Source organism: Scatophagus argus, chromosome 2 (genome assembly GCF_020382885.2).
Source record: "Scatophagus argus isolate fScaArg1 chromosome 2, fScaArg1.pri, whole genome shotgun sequence".
Taxonomy (NCBI): domain Eukaryota; kingdom Metazoa; phylum Chordata; class Actinopteri; family Scatophagidae; genus Scatophagus; species Scatophagus argus.
Window position 1 is genome coordinate 1798660 of NC_058494.1, and position 16449 is coordinate 1815108.

General features: G+C 39.3%; 1 protein-coding gene across 5 annotated transcripts in view; it reads right to left on the reverse strand.

Annotated features, from left to right (window-relative positions):
* Positions 1-1450: 1450 nt before the first annotated feature.
* Positions 1451-16449, reverse strand: part of slc43a1b (solute carrier family 43 member 1b) — a 31831-nt gene continuing 16832 nt past the window's right edge. For 4 of the 5 annotated variants that reach the window (XM_046400032.1, XM_046400044.1, XM_046400053.1 and 1 more), the window contains 10 exons: positions 14902-14994; positions 14236-14369; positions 12640-12782; positions 11029-11175; positions 10795-10830; positions 8472-8604; positions 7960-8089; positions 7733-7806; positions 6199-6322; positions 1451-6087 (listed from right to left, as the gene is read on the reverse strand). In XM_046400032.1, the coding sequence (XP_046255988.1) occupies positions 5860-6087; positions 6199-6322; positions 7733-7806; positions 7960-8089; positions 8472-8604; positions 10795-10830; positions 11029-11175; positions 12640-12782; positions 14236-14369; positions 14902-14994 (1242 nt within the window). In that variant the 3' untranslated portion in view covers positions 1451-5859. The remainder of the gene's footprint in view (positions 6088-6198; positions 6323-7732; positions 7807-7959; positions 8090-8471; positions 8605-10794; positions 10831-11028; positions 11176-12639; positions 12783-14235; positions 14370-14901; positions 14995-16449) is intronic. The other variant, XR_006844356.1, reaches the window with a different exon arrangement.

Sequence of the window (16449 nt, forward strand, 5' to 3'; positions counted from 1 at the left end):
ATGACAGCAGGGGCTATGAGGATAAACCTACACAACCAACACACACACACACACAGTAAGTCACAATCCAATTTTATGTATGATTTCTTCGTGGCAAGATTTCAGATTTGTTATTATTTTGGGGACTGTGTGCGCGTGTGTTGAAGACATTTAGCAGTTGACACGTGATTCCATAAAGCTCTTAAACTAAATGGTCAATCATATCATTTTGTAATGACCCATTTCCCATTGGAGGTTGGACAAAGAAAACTGTTTGTCAGTACAAAGCTGGGCAAAGGCCTGAGTGTTAAATGACTGGTCAAGTCTATATTTATCTTTTTTATATACATGGAAAGAGTTATTGATCACTATAATAATTCCTTCTGTTCATAGTTGTCAAGGATCTGTTTACTTTAAATGTAATGTGTCTTTGAGTGTCCAAAAAAAGCACTATTTATTATTATTATTAGCAGTAGTAGTAGTAGTACTGTCTTGATAACATGCTGCCATGTTTAAGTATTTGATATTTGTACATCTCACGTGTCAAGTGTTTTCCAGATGTATGTTAAATATAGTAAGTGATAATAACTGCTGCCTGATAAGTTTTTATGGTCATACCTAATGTTTAAATAGTTTAAAGAGTTCACAAGGAAATAGGTATCAGCAGTGGCTGCAAATGGTCTTCATCTGTCATACATACCAAAGAAAACACAACTAAATTGCAATCCAGGTGGAAGAGGACTGATTTATTATCAGCCTTAAAATGCTTCATGAATATGGTCCTACATCATCGTGACTATGTAGCTCAGCAGGAGCTGGGTGGAGAAGCAGCAGGAGGAACGTAGCTCCGGACTCTTTGGCCTTCAGGAAAAAGTGATGTAGATTGTGCCAAAAGTGCTGCAGGGCCTCTGGCTGCATCTCTCACCTCCCTTCCTTCATCATGTAGCTCATTAACAAGGCTGTTGAGTTCACAAAGGAAGTTCTGGCCATGTGGTTTATTTCTCTAACCATCATGAAGCATCAGACCACATTCTCTCTCTCTCTGTCTCTCTCTCTCTCTCTCTGTCATGATCAAATTGTCATCCTGACCATTACAGTGTCAAAATGATTTAACTATTGAAACACATCTTAGAATATATGAAATCCTACATTAACATCTGCGTTAAACGTTTCTGTTTGCCAATATGCTAATATGAGGAATAAACAGCTTAATCACATAACAGTAAAGAATCATGCAATTCATGGTATTTTAGGAAATGTATTTTAAACTAGTGATAATGCCAGGTTTAGAGATTCTCCTGTGTGTTGTGAGGTGATCATGTTTTATTTAGCAATTTCACACACCCGGTGCTTACTCTTATAGCAGAGTGCAGTGATGTTAGTCTTTCATTAAAGCTGAAGATCCCAACAGCATCACCGTGCACCAAAATGTGAAATATGGGAACGACAGAACAACAGAAACACAATTTCATTAGTTTTTAATATTTTTTTTAATTCCTTACATTTCTTCACAATAAATCAAAGAGACATTGCAAAGCAAGACAGAAACTAAATAACACAATAATGAATGTTCCTCGTTTGAGAAAAATTACAGTGAACAGTTATTTGAAATGATATTCTCCTCTGTCATTTTTTTTTTTAAGATATTAAAAACATCTCTTACCTATTTTATTTTAGACATTTGTGACAGCTGACTCTACTGTGACCAGAAGGCCTTAATTACCACAAATAAACTGAAATAATAATGCTCAGTAAGTGGACACAATAAAAGCAACTCCTCTCCTTTGCAATGCAGTCCAATACAAGTGAATCACCGTGGGATCAGCAAAATAGTAGTTAATAGTGACAATATTTTTTTTTAAAACCTGTTTGAATTTGCCATGAATTAGACCAATAATTTGTCAGTTCAAAAGATATTTAGATTTAGATTTAGATTTAATAAAACTGACAGATCACACTCACCAAAACCTGTAACTGAAACCTTGTAGAGCTGCTTGCCAGCTTACATGACCAACTGTAAGCTAGTATGTTGTGAGCTGTGAGAGATGTAATTCACTGAACAGTGCCACTCAAATTATGTATGTTTTTTTTTAAGACAAACTGCTGCTTTCTTGATTTGCAAAATTATGTAATTTATGTAATTTCACAATTGAAATAGGCTAAAAAAAAATAGTATTACTCAACATTAACTACAGTTTTTTGTTTTGTTTTTTCAAAATAAGGTTTCATGGGGGAAGCGGAGGGACTTTGCCTCTCTGTCAATATACAATAAATACTACATTCTGTCACACCACAGTGAGGTATTGTATTGTTCTGGGTTTATGTCTCATCATTTCCTGTTTTAATTTGAAAAGTAACTCTCCTCTTGTTTCAGGTCACTTGCCCTTAGCCTTAGCCATAGCTTCTTGTTTCGATAAGCACTTTGTTACTACCTCTGCAAAGAGTGATTTTTTGTTGTATGTTTTGTAGCGCAGTTTAGTTCTAGTCTACGTCTTAGTTTTCCTCTATTTAGAGCGAATTTTTGTTGCAGCTTTGTTTGAATAGTTAGTTTGGGTTTTCCTCCGGTTGGAGTGATTTTCTGTTCTAGCTTTAGCTAGTAGATTATTTCCTCCCTTGGGAGCGTTTTTTGTTCACTAACTTTAATAGCCGGTTATTGGTTTTCCTTTTATTTTATTACTGTTTCATAGCCGTGCCTATTCCCCTAGGATGAGGGCACTTTAGGAGTTATTCATAGCTTTGTTGTTTTCCCACTCTGTCCAGAGGTTTTTTTCCACGGACTTCATCAATAAAGTCTGTTTTACTGAAATTGTGTCTCTGTGTCTGAGTCCTGCCCTGAGCCACAGCCTGACAGTACATAGCTTTCATGATCTCCCACCTGTCGGGTCGGGCGAGAGGTCGAGACTCTAGACTCTGCTACTCTATAACCAACTTCGAGTCTGTTCTGCAAAGAACTTTCAACCCAGTAACCACAGATTGTGAAAAGGCCATGGAACTGAGTAGGGTGAGTCAAGGACAGGAAACGGTGTGTGACTATGCCATCCGTTTCTGCAATCTGGCGATGGAGAGTGGGTGGAATTCCACCGTGCTATATGACGTGTTCCTGAAAGGACAGGAGTGACAGCGACGTCCGGAAGGGGGCCGATGCTTTTACTGCAGGGAGTTGGACCACCTCGTAGTCGTGTGTCCTGCTAAAAGACCCACTTTGGTGAGTCAACTCACGGTTTCCGATTCAGTTTCACGCGTACGTATATCTAGACGACATACTCATTTATTCTGCCGACCTTGATTCTCACCAGACCCATGTTAAGAAAGTGCTACAGATATTGCTAGACCACAAGCTTTATGTCAAGGCGGAGAAGAGTGAGATTCATGCCAACACCATCTCTTTCCAGGGCTTCATTGTAGCCCCTGGCTACGTTCAGATGGATCAGGCTAAGATTAACGCGGTCGCTGAGTGGCCCACACCTGATAACCGCAAGAAGGTTCAGCAGTTCCTCAGATTTGCTAACTTTTACAGGCGGTTCATCAGGAGCTCAGGGTTATAGCTGCTCCGCTTCATGCCTTGACTTCTTCCAAGGTGCGCTTCCGGTGGACTCTTGAGGTGGAGGCAGCTTTTCAGGACCTCAAGCATTGCTTCACCTCTGCTCTCATCCTCACCCTCCCAGATCCGCAGCGGCAGCTCGTGGTGGAGGTGGACGCCTCCAATGAAGGCATTGGAGCGGTCCTCTCTCACAGATCAGGATGGTAAGATGCACCCTTGTGCGTTTTTGACGCGATGACTGTCTAAAGCCGAGAAGAACTACAATATCGGCAATCGCAAACTGTTGGCAGTCAAACTGGCATTGGAGGAGTGGCGGAAACTGGTCTCCGCTGCCTAGTGTCCCAGAACCCCTCAACATGGAGCAGCCACCTGGTCTGGGTTGAGTATGCGCACAACTCCTTGCCTACCTCTGCTACGGCATTTATTCCCTTTAAGTGTGTCTTCGGCTACAACCCCCCTCGTTTCCCAGACAATGAGCCGGAGGTGTTGGTCCCATCAGCCCATGCTCTGGTACGCCGCTGTCGGCGGATATGGGCAGCTGCCAGGCAGGTGCTCATCCGCCAGGGTGACCGGGTCAAAAAAACTCACTCCCGCATACCAGTCGAGCAAGAGGGTGTGGCTTTCTACTAGTGACCTGAACTTAAAGGTGCCCTCCAAGAAGCTTGCACCTCGGTTCGTGGGTCCCTTTCCCATCACCCATGTCATCAACCCTGCTGCAGTACGTCTTCGCCTGCCTTGATCCCTCAGAGTCCACCCTACATTTCACGTCTTAGTTTTCCTCTATTTAGAGCGAATTTTTGTTGTAGCTTTGTTTGAATAGTTAGCTTAGGTTATTCTCCGGTTGGAGTGATTTTCTGTTCTTTAAAATCATAGCCTTAGTAGATTATTTTCTTCCCCTGGAGGGTTTTTTGTTCACTAACTGAAATAGCCAGTTATTGTTTTTCCTTTTATTTTATTGCTATTTCACAGCGTTTTCAAGAGGTTTTTTTCCACCGACTTCGTCAATAAAGTCTGTTTTACCGAAATCGTGTCTCTGCATCTGAGTCCTGCCCTGAGCCGCAGCCTGACACATTCCAGATGCCTATAATATCCAATTTTCTGCATGCTTTGTCAGAATAACTTACATGTCGTAGCAAAACACAGTTGCTACATTAAAGTGCTTCTTTAATTGCAACAATAAACTAAAGCAGCTTTATTTACTACCACAAGTTTTCTACCACATTTACCTTATTTCACATGAAGTCCGGTACTTTATTTCATACATTTTCCTAAGAGTAGATTTTGTCAATTAATTTTTGCTTTTGCTCCCATTAAGTCTGTGCCTGCACAGAATCTCAAAAAAAAGTGGCAAAAGGAGAGGGGAAGAAATTGTTGTTGCAGTCAGCTCCTGGGCTAAAGTAAAAATGATCAGATTCTCTGTCATTTAACAGTGAAGTTACTTCCTGCAATATCAGCTCCTTTTCCATTTCATTTTTGTCCTCCTAAGAAACACTGGCCTGAACAGAACTGTGACTGGCTAAAATATCTCGAGATTGTGATTTTACATTAAACAATTTCAAGATCAGATGCAGCAAAAAAGGACCACCACTGACAAGAAGAAATATGATGCTCCTCTACATTACTAAATAATAGAAGCTAATGCTGAGCTCAGGAGACATACTTTAAAACTATTAAATTAGTTTTAAATAGAATCAACTTAATAAGTTACATGTCCTACTATTGCAGAGAAGATCATAAGAGAATATTAGTAACTACATAACTGTAAGTATAACAAACTGTCTAATCTGTTTATTACGGCACCATATGTAACATATAAAATTGACAATATCACAGCAGGCACAAAAAATGTTGCCTGTTGCTTATGCAGTGAATTCAGTCTAAGTTCTGAGAAAAACAAGCTGTTAATTGAGAAAGCTGGTAAATGCTCCTCCGTCATTTGTTTATTTGTACAGATGTACATATATATTCTTAGTTATGGGTAATTAAGGATGTTTTTGGAGGAAGTAAACCACTATAATCTGGGGAAAATGTATAAATTTCAAGATGGAGCAGCGCTGAGACTCACACCCAAGGCTTTCATGTTTTGAAGTGACATTGCTGGCCACTGAGCCACCTTGCTGGAATTTAATGATGAGTCAAAGACTTTTCTAAATAACAAACCCAACTAACTCCCTGTTCCAGTGCAAATCCTGTCCATATGTAGAACTTTTGTTCATTTGAAATAAAGATAATTTTCAAATCAGAATAAGGTTGCATTCATAAACTACTGAATGGTAATTTAAAAAAACAGTGGTATAAATCGTCATCACCTCATCAAATCATTACGCCTATCGATAATCTTAAACAGTATGCCCATTTGGTGTGTATCCTTTTGCTGCAAGCCCATTGGCTTGGCTTTTAGCAGTTCCACTGTCGGATAGGGTTAGAGGTGCATTCTCTGTGTCTGATTGGCTAGTAGCCAGCCTATTATGCTCTGCCTTTGCCCTGATGAGATTTCTACGATGATAAAATAGATATCCTGGCAACAGGAAGCCAGCAAAGGAGAAGATGAGAAGGCCCAAATTGATCTGTTGTAAGGAAAGACAAGTCAGTACATGTAACAAACCTGTTAAACAACACTGGTATTTTATTAGCATGTTCCTGTTTTCTCTTTGATTGAATGTGCATGTGCTCCCTACCCAGTAAGGATCTCCTCTGAGGCGTCCTACCATCAGCATGAACAGGGGCTGTTGGAGCAAGGCAAAAGCAGCACTGATCATTGATTGCATGCCTGTCAGTGTCCCAAAGTGGTTGGCTGGATACCTAGAGAGGGAGAGGAGATAGAAATTACCATCATCAGGAGGATAAAAAAATAAATAATGGCATTTTCCCAATCACTTCCAATCATCTTGATTCAAAGCCCCTACATCCCAAATCTAGGATAACATGGTGATTGAGTACCAATTCCACAAAGGTTTGTTGTAGTTGACCTACAACATAACAGTTAAAGTTAATGTGTTCATGTAGATGAACACGTCTATCTGGTCTCCAGTACAGCACTGCTTCTCCGTGCACAATAGGGTTGGGCCAGTGTAAAAATTTCCAAACCAGTTTGATATTAAGTCTAACATCAAACTGGACCACTGGGTATAGCACTTAGTACACACTCCCTTTGAATGCAGTAACACCACAATTCACCAGGACAAATGTGACACATTGTGTTTTTATTTTTATTTTCTTCTAAGGTTTAACATCAAAAGAGTAGATAAAATAAGACTTGGTGTGAAGTTTCAGTTCAATTAGTTTTCTGTTATAGTTTTATTTTCCCTCCCCTTGTGTGTGGTTTAGATTGACATTTCCTGTCTCATTTTGATAGATGCCTTTGGTTATGGTGTTTCTTGCTTTACACTTGCTGTCTTTGTTCTTTTACACTCCTTTGTTGATTGCTTGCCCTGCGCTGATTGTTTTCACCTGTGCCTAGTCCCCTTTATGGATACATACCTGTACACTCCTTGAGTTGGTGTTCAGTTTGTCTGTATTTCTTGAGTTTGCTTTTACCTGCGCTATTTGGAATATTCCTTGTTTGGACTCTTGTTACCCTGGATTTCCAGCTGCCTTTTCTTTGTCTCTGCTCTGTTTTGTGTTAGTTTTTTATGTAAAGTTTATTTTGTTCACCTTCTCCCTCATGTGCGTGTCTGCAGTGTGGGTTCTTTGTGACTTTATTTGTGACTATTTGTGACAGACTTCAGCAGAGTGAAGCTTGAGAAAAGATGTCACCAGTTACAAGTGTGTATGGGAACTTTGCAAATAAGTGAGTTTTCCACAATACAAAATGTTTCACAATAAAAGCCTTGTTAAGAAACATTTCTGTCCACTGAAACGAATACAGGATATTATTTGTATTGCAGTGGGTAATATTTGATATAACCTGTACCAACTCGTGACTGATGAGAGCGCTCTCTTGTGGACATCAATTGGAGTAATATAGCAGTACTGTGTACACAACTCTTAATACATCACACCATAACTATGCAAGCACCACCCAATGGCACTGAGCTAATCAGCTAACAAAAGCGATGAGCTGAAATATGCTAAAAAGCTTTGTAGGTCTGAGGAGAACAGGTGATCATTCCTTGGTCAAAGCAACACCTTTCATATTATGTTCAGTCATTTAAAAGTCATAATGAAAATGTATGTATTTTCAGCTTAAAAGATGAAAGTGGTGTTACTCACACAGCAGCATAGAGACCTCCACAGCACGAGTGAATAAATCCTCTCACTATGGTATGCAGTACAAATGACACCATCTAACAGAGAACAGAAGAACAGATTTGTAAATGATAGTGTCACAGTCATTGTGTGTTCCTCTATTTGTGTGTTTGTAAATTCATGGACATTAGCACTGTCTTAGTAAGTAAGGCAAGTTTGATTTTTGGATTCCTATAAATTACTTGTCTAACCTGTATGGGAAGATTGTCAATCAAGGAAATTATTCCAAAGGTGACCAATAGGATGTTGGTGAAGATGAAAGCTCTCATGGCATTGGTCAGTTTCTGGATCTTTCTGTCTCTCTTTGGGAGATCCGATTGGCTGAAGGGGGCAAATGTCAAAAGAGGCTTACAACTAGAGGAGGAGGATGTGTGGATGATGTTACAGAATCCAAGATGCAGAAGTATGAAACTGTGTGGTTATCAAGACAGTTGGATTTTGTCCTTTATCTTTTCACACTGTATTCAAAGAAGGGATCCCTTTGTGTCTAGTGAGGGCAACAACCAATAACTCTTTCACTGCACAAATGACATGTGAGTATTGAATGCCAAGATAAACTATAACATATTGCTAAATTTCTTTTTGAAAACTTTTGCAGCTTAACCCATACAAACACTTGTTTGTCTGCCTGCTATACAACAATGTATATGTAGCTAGCAACACAATGTCTAAACCTAAAAAGAGTGCCACCGAACCCTCATACCATGTCTTTGCTTGTATATTTGCATTTTCCTCTTCACACTCTTTCATCCTCCAGTCCATGATGTAGCCAATCAAAGGACAGGTCAGTAGACACAGCAGCTGCATTGTGCCGAAGATAGATGAGTAGAAACCAACTGTGGAGGACATGCAGACATATGGTGAAGTCCACACAAGAAGGCATGTAGTATGAAGTAGTGAGAAGAGACTGACCCCTCCATGTATAGTATCTTTAATTTCCAGTAAGAGGGTCTTATGTTTAGATAATGTATAATTGTTTTATAATTGTACCACTTTGATTCTACCACTGTACTTGCCTATAGTATTATCATTATATTTCAGTCACTGGGGCAGGGACTCATTCACCATTTGCAATGTTGCTGGTTCAGTCTCAATCTCTGACCCCTGTGTTCCATATGTTGAAGTGTCCCTGGGCAAGACACTGAACCCCAAATTGTTCAACAAGGCTGTTCCATTGGTGTGTGAGTGTTTGTGTGAGTGGTTATTGATCCTGATGTGCAGGTGGCACCTTGCCAGGTGGTGTCTTCTGCCAAGTGTGTGAATGGGTGGCTCATGTTGTAAAGCACTTTGGGTTGGGATTTGACAGTTTTCTCCCCATGTTTCTTTTTGCTCTCCTCTGTTTCCCCTCATTTGTCTTTGGGTCTGTTCCTGTTTGTCACTCTCACTCTCCCTGTGTTTGTGTGTGTGTCTGGAGCTGGGTGTGGTGACCTACATCTGTTTGCTGTCACTTCACCTGCACACCTGAAGATCATTACTGCAATTAACTCCACCCTCTTCCTGCTGCTTGTAAGGACCAGCTCTCCCATTCCATCTCTGTCAGATTGTTTTCTCAGTCTAAGTAGAAACAGCTTCAGGTTAAGCACTTTCTGTGCAACTTTTCATGATCGATTGTGGTTTTTTTTCTTAATTTTTGCCTTCTTCTGCTGTTATTCGTGCCCAGCTCCACCTCATGTTTTCCCTGGATTTTCCTGGACGCTCTGGATTGCCTGCTGACTTCTGCCTTTTTGACCACATTGCTTTATCTGCCACACCAGCGCGTGGTCTACTATTCACTTAAATCTCTGGATTTTGCAACTACTGGGCTGTGGTGAAATTTCTTTAATTATTTGTATGAAACTGTTAAACTTTTACTTCTGTGCCAGTCTTGTGGTGCTCAGCATTTTGGGGTGCACAGTCAGTTTTAGCATAAAACTTAACATATAACCACCTGGGACAAATTGGATTTTGATTTATTGGACTGTCTGTGATGTATTGAACATATATTAATGCATACATAAAAATTCTATATTGTATCAGAATATTTTTGCAAAAAAAAGTGTACGTACATCTTTAAAATGGTACCTGTTCTGCCTCCCTTACTACAAATTCCAGAATATAAGAAAATACAAATATTTTTCTATATTTCTTTTTTTCTATTTTTCCTACTTCTCCTCCTTCATCGTAAATTCTAAATGTTTGTCGACTAGAGGTTTCAAGTTTCCACGTCACACTTCTGTATGATGAATATTGGAGCAGGACAAGCTTCCAAGCTATTTGTGATATCACTAAACATATCTACTATATATTTTTTAAAGAAATCTAGTAGATATGTTTAGAGTGCTTCACCGTTGCATTAAAGAGCTTCATCAGAGCCTTGAGGTCCTCAAGATGACCTTTGGGTGGTAGAATGTTGATTGTGAGTCAGATCTTCTTGTCTCACAAATGGTTAAATTACCACTGACACACCTTTATTTTGTGGAAAGCTTTTCCAGAGAAGTGGTGGCTGTTAGAGCTGCAAAGTGCAGTCCAGCTCAGCATTAACGCCCATGGTTTTAGAATGGAATGTTTGAAAAACTTGTGGTTTGGCATTTTACCAACAAAACAAAAAAGAAATAATTCAAGTGGGCAAGTGAGACAGAAGGCAGAGAAGTGAGAAGAGTTGAGGTAAAGGGTAGCAGTAAGCCGTCTCTCTGGCAGTAAATGAACATTACAGGCTGCAGCGCGCCAGTTAATAAATGCAGCAGGTTCTCAACACCAAGAAAAGTCTTGTCTGTTATTTCTCAACTGCTAGAAAATTGAGACATTGTAAAATAAATCCATAATGATAAATTCTGAATGTATGTTTATCCATTTTTTCTGTATCGAAACCATACAAAAAGAAATCGTGTTAGTAAAGGAAATTAACCCTGTGATAGGCATCGCATGCTGTGGTACTGAGGTTGTGCAGTCATTATTATAGCCCCCTGTGATGGTTAGGTGTCCACTGACTTTTGGCCATATAAGAGGACAGCCAGTCCACTCTTAACTGTGAGCATCTTGACCCTTACCTTGTTCCTCCACTTCCTTCTGCAGCTCTCCTGAGGCTGAAAGAGACAACATCTGTAGGTCAGGGATCACCACAGATGGTTTAATACAAATTCTAATGGAATGTTTGCATAACATTAGTGGCAACATCAGTTTTGACCAAATTTTTTGCCATTACAAGCGACTGCAAAGCAAACAGTGTGGCTCAGTGCTCTATTTGTGTTAAAAATAAATAAATAAAAGGGTATCGTTCTTACGGTTAGGGTCGCCGTGGGTGACCAGGAACTCCAGCATCTTGTTCATGGCGCCCATGAAGAAGATTAGCCTCAGCTGGGTCATTGCCATGGTTATGAGACTCCACAGGAAGATGGGAGAGCCCATAGAGTGACAGAGGGATACTGAGACTGAGAGGAGATAATGTGTGAAAGCAACATTTAGTTCAGATATAGAACTACTCGGAGAGTTCCAAGTTCAAGTGTTTTCTTGTTAACAAAAGCTCCAGTGTTGAATCCACATGTTGGACCAAATGGAACTAAACATTTAGCAATCTGAGTGTATGAAAATACTTTTACATTCATAATTATATCCATATCAGGCAGAACAACAATGCCCACCATTCCTTCTTCGTATTTTCTTTTGGAATGGTGAGGTGGAAGTGTTACATTCCTGCTTTCAAGGATAATTTCAACATCAAACTCTCAACCCTAAGGTCAGTGAATGACCCACTCTACCTTCAGCAACCGGCAACAGGTTCTATTATTACATTATTATTTTCTTCTCATAAGGAATATGAGGACTTAAACTTAATGCAATATTAAACAAGTTGAGCTTTATTTAGTGTTTCTTCTGTGAAAAGTAAGCTGTAAAAGTTTAAATTTAAGCTTTAAACTTAAAGACACGAACATCACAGAGCTCACGTTCAGGCTGCAGCCTCTCACTGCCGTCAGGCCATGTAATAACTAATCACTAATAGCTGCAGTTGAATATCACTGTTGCATGTTTACATTTTTTTTCAAAATAAATGACACAAAAGCTACCAAGTTAATGTTTTCTACATTTCGTTCTCCTACTTTACCATACCATGAATTTGTGTGCTTTTACACAATCCACTAAACATTATAACCAGCAGTTAAAAATGAAATTAAAGGAGATGTCCACCAATAGTCAGAGAGAGTGCTACTCATCTTGTGAAAACAGCTCTGTTACCTGAAGGAGCCTTGCCAAGATTGAGAAAATAGTCCAAATGATGTAATCAGGGCTTGTTTTGGAGACTATAAAATGAAAAGCCTGCATTACAGATTGTGTTGTGTGGTAGGGGCTTCTTCCCCAATGTCTCTCATCTCATAATCTTCACAGATTGTGGTTGGACTTTCTGTTGTGGTCCTGCTTGACACCAACTGCTATTAACACCATTTATTCATACTGTAATTCTAGATTATTGTCATATTTTTTTCTTTTTCTCATTATTATTGTTGTTATAATTATCATAGTAGTTACTGTACGTATCATCATAATTAGTATTACCTATAGTTCCAGTACTCTGTTATTATTGTCGTTATGATATACATCTCGTCTATGTGAAATCTGTACAATACTAAAAATCACTGGAGTATTCTTTTCCAAATAATTCATGCCTCTGAACTTCCTTGCACACAGGTCTTTTCACTAATGCCAAGCCACAGTTACCAAACAGAAACAACCCCAATAATTAAAAGTGTGCTTACTGCTTTGCATGTGTACAATGAGAGAACGCTTGGTATGAAATACTTAAGTTAGCTAAATGCTATTTCATAGGCCTCCTCACCTTGACCAGAAGAAAAATCTGGTAAAAACCTCCTTATTGTCTCTTAATACATAATGTTTCTTACCCTGGGTTGTGCTCTGGGGGTCTGTCTGTATGGGTTCTGGCTGCTTGGTTCCCATCGTGTCTTCCATGACGGTCATATGGGTGACGTATCTGTCTCCAGTCATCTTGTCTTCTGTCACAACCCCACTTAGCTTCACATTTTTCCTGCCGAGAGAAGAGAAAGAGTTTAAATGTATAATAATACATCTAAAACAACTCCAGCCCTTACCTAACGATAATACCTAACACAATACAAAGGGAAGGGAAGTAATTATTTACGCCTGTCTCAAAACCATTTTATCCTGTGTGCACCTGAGTGTTAGGGGAAGTGACAATAATGAGATTATATCAATGATTACTGAACATCTGCTTCTAAATCATGAGTCACAAATGTACAACATGGAAAGAACTCAACTTGAATGTACACGGTAAATTTCATGTCAGTTTTGATATGAAGGGAAAATTTGACCTGGTTGTTGACGCCAGAGGAAAGGCTGGGGTGTCACCCTAGTCGTCTAGTTATCTCGCTCTGAATACAGATGCTGTATTGTAGTCCAATGGACCTGACAGTCTCTGAAAGTACAGCAGATGTCCCTTGTGTATCTGCTAAGTGCAATCCACTGTTCACTTGTCACAGCTGTACCCAGTAATCTCATTCAGCCTTGTGGACATGTGTGTGCTTAAGATGAGGTAAGATTGACTGTAGTTGATCCTCAGAGGGGAAATTTGGTTGTTGCGGCAGCACAATGACAGAAATGAGTACAGATAAGTTAAGGAAATAAAAGAAAAAATAATACAGGTATGTGATACAAAAATAAATAATACAAAACAGAAACAATTCATTTTGAAGACAAAGTTACATGGTAAGGTGATAGTGGTGATTAATAGCAGCAGAGTCAACCAGTCTATTTAAACAAACACCAGACTAACATATGCTGTGATTAAGTTGTGGAACCAAGCTTTTTCTGTAATAATGAAGAGATAATATAGTATAATACAGAAGATAAAACAAGTTAATAGAAGATTAACATGGTATAGTATAATAAGGCACATAATAACATGGGATATGGGATAGGGAGTTTTTCCTTGCCACTGTCTGCTTGCGCGGAGGTTCAGGCTCTGGGTCTCTGTAAAGCATCTAGAGACAATTTTGATTGTATAAGCTGTTATATAAATAAACTGAACTGAATTGAATTGGATATGTAATATAGTACAATGTGAAATGTAGTATAATATTGTATGTAGTATAGTACAGTAACGTAAACGTAAAATAGGTAGATTATCAGATAGAATTTAGGATATTTGCTTTACTCTAAAAAGGTGATAATATGTCAGTGTTGTCCTTACAGTTTGTTCCATTGCCCCTGAGTGGACAAAACAAAAGCGATGGTCCAATCCAGTTGAATCCATCATGACAATTTCTGACACATTTAAAAGCTTTTTCAATATTATTTTAGTGTTTACTATTTTGATCATAATTTAATATGCCTTTCCAAACAGAACCTAAAGTAGGTGAGGGGTGTTATAAAGCAGCATGGTAAAAGTCATTCCACGATTTTCCACTTTGACTATGTTCATGTGTGTACAATAATGAGTACAGCATGTAGAGTGCACTTACGTGTATCTGATGTCTTCAGGTGCGGGGAAAGACTCAGCAGGCCAGTTTAGGAAGCAGTTGAAGAAGACCATGCAGGCCATACCAGACCAAACCCACATCAAGATGCGGAATGATATGCCAAGGTCATAAATCAACTGGGAGAGAGAGAAATGTTAAAAAAATAATTGCATTATCAGAATGCATTTGTCTATCTAGAATGTAGTAAATTTCATTCTCCATTTTGTTTGTTTGTTTTGTCATTATTTCTTCTTCTATTCCCCATTATTTTCATTCTTTCATATTCATCTGTCTTCCCTTTTATTGTTTCTTTGAAAAGGGGACTTCTTTCTTTCTTGTTGTTCTTTTTTTAATTTCCTTGCTCTAAAAGTTCTTGCATTCTCTACAGCACTTCAGCTGCTTCTTTTACTGTAGTGCCTCTGAGCTTTCTGAAATCACATATATTTTTGTCCAGAAAATGTTCTTGGTTGTCTTTTTATGTATAGAATAATGTAATCACCACGGGCAAAAATGTAGTTTGCATATTTTGGTGAAACTGTAAAAGCACGTTATGACAATAATACACATGTGATGATTACATGTTATGAAAAGAACAGCTGTCTTTTAAAATTTGGAAGCAGTTCAAATAGATTTATTCATGCGTATGTGTGTGTATGTTTGTGTTAGCACCTTGACACCAGGGAAGGTGACTGCTGAAGAAGCATAGGAGCCAATCATCAGGGACAGGATGGTTGATCGTACATTCCCAAACATGTTAGGCAGCTAGATGACAGAAAGAGGGATTAAAGAGAAAGAAAGCTCCTGCAGAATGAAACAGAACCGTGCAACCATCCTTATCAGTCAGCAGAAAATGTCAAACAAGACTTGTTTGAAACAGACCAACTTTGTATGTTCAAGGTGCTCCTGAGGATTGTATGTGCCTATTAATTTTGAAAAAGCAATGGCCAATGGGAGAACTCCAAAACTTCATCAGTCAAGGAAAGACTTATTAACAAGGCTGGCCCCACTTTGCCACTGTTTATCAACTGTATACTGGTCCAGTGACCTTTGACCTTTTACAAGGATTTGCATGAAACAATACTCAAAGTAAAACTGACTGAAATACCTATATAGTTTTTATGAACAATGTGAGACAAATGTACTTTAAAAACTCAACCAGCAGGCAGCGCTACTGCATTCTTATTAGCAAGCTTTTCACTTCAGGGTTGGAAGTCGAGCTGACTAACACACTCATACACACACACACACACACACACACACACACACACACCTGTGTGACTGTAACCCATTCTTTTATCATGACAACTTGGCATGTATGCAGTCATGCGCATGTGAATGTTCTCTGGCTATGCAGATGGTGAGTTCTCATGTGTATGTGTGTGTGTGTGCATGTGCCTACTTTCCATCTAACTATAGGCTCAGCTTTTGCGCTGCCACCCACCCAATGCACTGCACGTGGCTCTGTTCACACCACGCCTTCATGCTCAGTGTCAACTTTCTGGCCATATCAGATTTTTTGGATGACTCTTCATTTCTATTCTAGAATGTCACCAATAGTATAACCCATACCAGTATGAAATCCATGTTCGTAGGCCATGCCAAAATCACCTACACTGACAAAAGCTGTTCTCTTGCTGAAGTACTCCTTGCATATGATATTCATTACACCCTACACAAATGTTGGATGATAAACACTAACAGCAGCATGTTGTTTGTCATCTAATGTTCTTAAGGCTGTCAGAGGGGAATTCTGGTATTTTATGCCTGGCCACAGAAGCACACATTTCACTCTACTAGAAGTCTTTCTGCTCTGAAATCTGGAAAAAAAGGTGAGTTGTTGTCTCATCTATGATTGTTGAAGCCATCTTGCTGGTAGTTCCTCACAGTAAACGCTGAATCTTTCCTGAATGTTTCCAGTTTCCAGTCAATTTCTTGCAACAACTCACCTCTCATGAAATTTCAGATGAAGACATGTCCTACAGTAAGACTCGTGTTTCTGGTTAAATAGGATTTTACGTTAACAAAAAGGTTTATCTCTCCCACAATCCTTTCTATACTGTTGTCAGTCACTTAGAATAATAAAAAACATCCATCCATCCATTTTCTATACCGCTTATCTGTCAGGGTCGCGGGGGAGCTGGAGCCTATCCCAGCTGACTACGGGCGAGAGGCGGGGTTCACCCTGGACTGGTCGCCAGTCAATCGCAGGGCCAACAC